This window comes from Lates calcarifer, unplaced genomic scaffold (assembly GCF_001640805.2).
Source record: "Lates calcarifer isolate ASB-BC8 unplaced genomic scaffold, TLL_Latcal_v3 _unitig_4626_quiver_3637, whole genome shotgun sequence".
NCBI lineage: Eukaryota > Metazoa > Chordata > Actinopteri > Centropomidae > Lates > Lates calcarifer.
The window spans coordinates 12,329-17,952 of NW_026117012.1; the positions used below are offsets into that span (position 1 = coordinate 12,329).

A 5,624-nucleotide genomic window follows, 5' to 3' on the forward strand; every position below is an offset into this window, starting at 1 on the left:
TCATGTTCTGACCAGAGAGAGGAAAAAGAGAGACAGAGTGGGAGAAAACCGGGGCAACTATAAATAGCACCTTGGTGATGAAGGGAGAGAGGAGAGGCCACAGAGAGACGGAGAGGATGGAGAAAAACCAAGAGGTGAAAAAACAGACCGGAGGAATGAGACGCCACCGTCACCGCTGTGTCGTTCACAAACCCAAAATGATTCTTTATTTGTTACTGAAACAACTGAAGTCAGAAACAACCAATGCATGTGCAACACATCCATGAACATAATTAGAATAATAAACCCCAAGAGAACCACATGTACACAGGTAATTTTTGGCTCTTTGAACAAGCAACCCGTCGCATTTACTGTACAAGCTCAAAAACAAATTAAAACAAAAAATAAAAATAATAATTAAATGAGAACCACACCTCCCAGCTGTGTAGTAAACAGCTATGGTTCATGTTGCTGAGCAAAGACGAGGAGTCCTATCAGAAAGCACACAGGGAGATGCAGCCTAGCGCCGTATAAACTAGATAATGCTGGGAGTGACTCTATTCAGTAGACACACACTCACTCCCAGAGCCTTCTGTACAATAACAATACTAAACAGCACTGAGCTTCATTTACTCGTCTAACACTGAAATATCAACGTGTCGTTCAGATGAGGACAGGGCCTGTATTTATCAAACTGCTAACTGTGAAATTTTGGGCTCAATGTGTCAGATAAAAGCAAAAATCCTTAACTTTTCCTTCTGCTCACAAACTTAAATATATATTTTGTTTTCTTGTCAAGAGTTAGATAAAAATATTGAATACACTCTCATGTCTGAAGCTACAGCAAAGCCGTTGGTTAGCTTAGGCTTAGCAACATGAGAAAACAGCTAGCCTGGCTCTGTATAAATCTGCCTACTAGCATCTCTAAAGCTCACTAATTAAATCATTCATATATATATATATATATATATATATATATATATATATATATATATATATATATATATATATATATATATATATATATATTTTAAATCCTCACACAGGGAAGAAAATACTATGAAGAGGCTCTAACTGGCAGATTTTTTATACCTTTGAACAGAGTCATGCTAGCTGTTTCCTCTCTTTGAGCTAAGCTAAAGCTAACTTGCTGCTAGCTGTAGCTTCATGTTTATAACTGACAATATGTGAGCAGTGACAATTTTCTCATCTGACTCTGCAAGAAAGTAAATAAGCGTATTTCCCAAAATGTCAAGGAGCTGCTTTATTAATAAAATCTATTTAAGAAACTCCTTCTCACTTTACTTTTGGAGTGATTGTACCTGTTCATCTGAAGCAATAAGAACAATTCAGAATAGGGTAGTTTCTATCTTTTTTGCTTCCTCCCGCCTCCAGTTTCAGCACTAATTATATATTATGAATATTTAAGATTGTCATTACTGCACATGGTAATTGTTACTGAAGGTATTAACGATTTCAGTTAAAAAAAAAAATCACCTATATTTTTTCAGTAAAACTGAGCAAACTGTAAGCATTGTTTTGCAGAATTAACAATTTGACAGGTGACACACAATAAATCTTTGTGTCAGTGACTAATCCTGTCTGACGTGATCAATAATCAATGTCTCATTCTTTGCAGCAAGTGAAACAATTTAGTCCTTACTTACTACTTAGAGCATTCTTACATAATTCTTAGTTTGATAAATACAAACCCATGTGTGCTAAATATACTAAAATATTATACATCAATAATGTACAATGTGATAATAATAATAATAATAATAATATATTTATTTATTTGTTAAAGAATAAACTATGGCATAAGCTGTATTTATATGTCTCTATTCGTCTTGAGTGTCGACAAACATAATTTTCGGGTTTTTTTAATACATCTGTATAATTCTTTTAAAAATAGCATTATCATAGGGACCAATGGGGGGGGGCAGAAGAGATATGTTAGTAGGTCCAATAACTCATGTGAACAGGGGAAAGACAGAAAGAGAGAGAAAGGGAACCAGAGGAAAGATTTCATAGAGCAGAAAGTGCTACAATACAATATAGGCATTTAGTATTTTCCCTCTCTCCTTTAGGAAACATTCATTTTCAGTTCTCCCGTTACTCCTTAAACCTCACAACACAGTTCATACTGTAACGTTACAGCCATGTTGGCTCATAGAAAACATCAGCTCAGAGCTACGCTACATTAATGGAGGGGGAGAAACCCAACCAGCTGCAGAACAACAGTGAAACAACAGCTAACGGGAGCTCACAGCCGCACATCTAGCCTCAATATTTATGACTAAATGGAAACAAACTGAGGATGACATGCAGGGTTATGTTGCCTCTTAAGTCTAACGTTGCACTAAAGTTTCATATACAGTGTCTGAGATTAAATAGCTAAGAGATGTGCAACACAAAATAGGCTGATACACCTCTAAAATACTCGTAAAGACAATATCTGCCGACCCAAGACTCAAATACTTGTCATCTAAAGCCTCTCCTTTTTCTTGTTTTGACATTTCAACATTTTGAAAAATACTGTACCACACACTAATAGAAATTTTAGGAAATATTCCCACCGACAGCTGGGAGACAAGATATTTTTGCACTAAAAGCCCATTAGCCTAAATTTCTATTTATCATGCACTATAAGAACTATGAATCTAAGCGGCTGCGTCATCTCATCTTGTTACTACAAAGTGCAATATCATCATCATCATCATCAATATAAGATATCAAATTTAAGCCAATTCAAACTGTCAGATAGCTGCGATAAACTAGTGACGGACTGTAAATTTTAGCAGACAAAGTCAATGCATGGGTAGATATTGAATAAATTAATAAATAACAGATTTTAAATAAATTAACAAACATATAATTCATAAGTTATGTATCACATCATCCAGCTAAAATGTCCAGGTAACATACAAACAACCAGTCTCAAATAAATACTCTGTGTTTGTTTGGTTAGATAGTCACTTTGTTAAGTCCAGTCTCCATTTGGTGTGTTAAATGTGTATTGATCACCGCCTCTAACACTTTAAATCAGTCTGACAGTCTCTTATTCGAGTGTCAATAATAATACTACTCTGTAAATCAACACATGGCACTTTTTTTGTATTTAAAGAAGAAAGCACATGTATACTCCTGCTCGTAACACTAAAAATGTGCATTTAACTATCCTAAAAAAAGTCTTTGAATGTGGTGTCTTTAACTTCAGCGACTGTGAGAGTCTGTTTTTATTGTTGAGACGTTTAAAAACTGAAACACACAGTGACCTATCCTCTCATCTAGCCACATCAGCGAAGGCCGTATGAATTAATCAGCGTCAAATGAATAGTTAATGCGAGGAGCTTTTGTTTTCCTCCTGCAGCTCATACCTGTGTGTAAATATTAAGCGGTCGCTATGCTAACAGCAAATGCTGGGCCTCATTTGACAGCTGCTTGTATTGGCACACATGTATTGGTGTTTGAGTGTCAGCTGTGATTGGTTGTGGGGGTTTTTTTTGGTTGTTGGTGCGTGTTTGATGGCAGCAGGTTAGGTCAGATCTGTGTGTGTGTGTGTGTGTGTGTGTGTGTGGAGCTGTACACAAAGTGCCAGCAAGCAGTAGCAGTTTGAGTGCATGTTCAGTGTTCCTATATCCTCCAAAACAATTGAGAGTAGTTAGCTAGCCTAATATATGCCATGATTTCCCCCGTTTGGGTGGAGTTACGGCTCCCAGTCGTCGTCGTGGTGCTGCGAGGCGATGATGACCACCACGGTGAGGATGGTGCACAGCACAATGGAGGCGATGCCGACCGCCAGGCTGATGAAGGAGAAGTTGCGCGCCTCGCGGGAGGCTATTTCCGCTGTCACCATGTCCCCTCTGGCTATCGCCGTACGCACCTAAGCGATGCAGGAGGGAGGGAGGGGGATGGGTGTGTGGGAAGAGAGGAGAAATTAGAATATGTGTTATGTAATGAGAAGATACACGAGTGGGAGCAGGAGAGGAGCCTAAAACACCATGAATGGATCGATTTCACTGCAGCACAGCCTGCATGTGCAGAAAGAGGCCACACCACAAAACATTAACACGCCATAACAACATATATAGCCCAGACCGGTGGGTCCACGCCTTGTCAGCTCAGCTCAACTCAAAGCCAGCTGAGCAGGCCCAGAGGAAAAAATCCATTCTGTCCCGTTGCACCGACAATGGTGCAGTTACGTAATGTGGTCTGTCGTGAGCATGTTGGTCAGCACAGCCTGTCATTACAGAGGCAAACAACAGGCATCATGAAGTATGAGAGCCGCCAGACCGAGCCTTTACATCCCCAACATCACGCTCAACTTCACTTGTATGTTAATTGCATCAATAAACAGCTTGTAAAAGAGCAAACTCTGCCTTTTAGTGCAGAAGTCATATAGATGGCAAAGCTGAAACTACGCTGAACAACATAAATTCTCTTTGCATGTGTAATCTAAATCCTGATACTTGCAGTGGCATCTGATTCTCCATAATTTAAAAGTATTGAACACACTGGCTCATGCTGGTCTCGGTTCATTCAGAGCTCATTACGGTTTAAAACTTCCTGTGTTTCAACTCTATACAGGCAATTAATTCAGTCACATCACTTGACAGAAAGAAAGAAAAAAAAAAAGCTGTCGCATCCTGTTTCAGCATCAGCCTTCAGGGATGAACAATCACATTATTCACACGCAGCCAGAGTCTGTGGGTTTGTTTACAAGCATGAATATCTCTGCTTTGATTCTTAACGATCTTTTTATTATGTACAGTCCATTAAAATGAGAATAATGTCTGTAATGGAGGATTTCAGTATTTATTTATTATTATTCAGATTATGTGCATTTTACAAGACTGACGTCGAATCTGACCAGTTTCCTGAAAATATTTCATAAATATTATTCATTATTAAACAGATAGCAGAGCTGATGAACAGAGAACTCCTTTAATAAGTTCCCACAACAGCCCATGTCATATTAAGTAAATACAAAGCTGGGAGAGTTCTCATTATGTGCTAGACTTAGGGAACATAGGACCCTTTAACACATAACAAAACAAATTCAACCTGTGGAGAACATGAATGACCAAATCCAGGGCAATTCATCGAAAAGTTGCTGAGACATTTCGCTTAAAAACCAAGTGTGAACCTCATGGTGGCGCCAGAGGAAAAGTCAGGGGATCATCAAAGTCAGTAGGATTCATCCTCTGAGGACCATGAATGTCTGTACAAAATGTCATGGTGATCCCTCCAATGGTTCATTTGTTTCTTCCAAGACACTTCAGCTTAATGTGACTGAAAATGTGACGAAAATCTGCATGCTTTTCTAAAGGGCAAGAACATTTCTGAAGATAAAATGACTTTAGGACGCATTTACATAACAAAGTCTGTGGTAAAGGCGACATTATGCTAATATAACCCAAAGATTGAAAAGATACTGTGAAGCAGCACTAACCTGCACTGCTTTGATGATCGCAATGATGCCTGTCGGCCAGAAGCAGCAGACGGTGGTGAGCACGGCGATGGGCAGGTAGTCATGTGGCGGCCGACGGTCCATTAGAGTGATGCTGGGCGGCATCTGCATGGGATGAATCTGGCCCGGTGGGATTCCCGGGTGGGCTCCTCCGGCTGGCATATAGGGCTGA

General features: G+C 39.2%; 1 protein-coding gene across 1 annotated transcript; it reads right to left on the minus strand.

Annotated features, from left to right (window-relative positions):
* Positions 1-1,749: 1,749 nt before the first annotated feature.
* On the minus strand, positions 1,750-5,618 carry LOC108901180 (proline-rich transmembrane protein 1-like). The gene is made up of 2 exons (XM_018702602.2): positions 5,435-5,618; positions 1,750-3,865 (listed from the first exon to the last, which is right to left on the minus strand). Exons 1-2 carry the CDS (start codon positions 5,612-5,614, stop codon positions 3,689-3,691), a joined length of 357 nt encoding a protein of 118 aa, XP_018558118.1. The 5' UTR covers positions 5,615-5,618; the 3' UTR covers positions 1,750-3,688.
* Between the last annotated feature and the right edge of the window lie 6 nt (positions 5,619-5,624).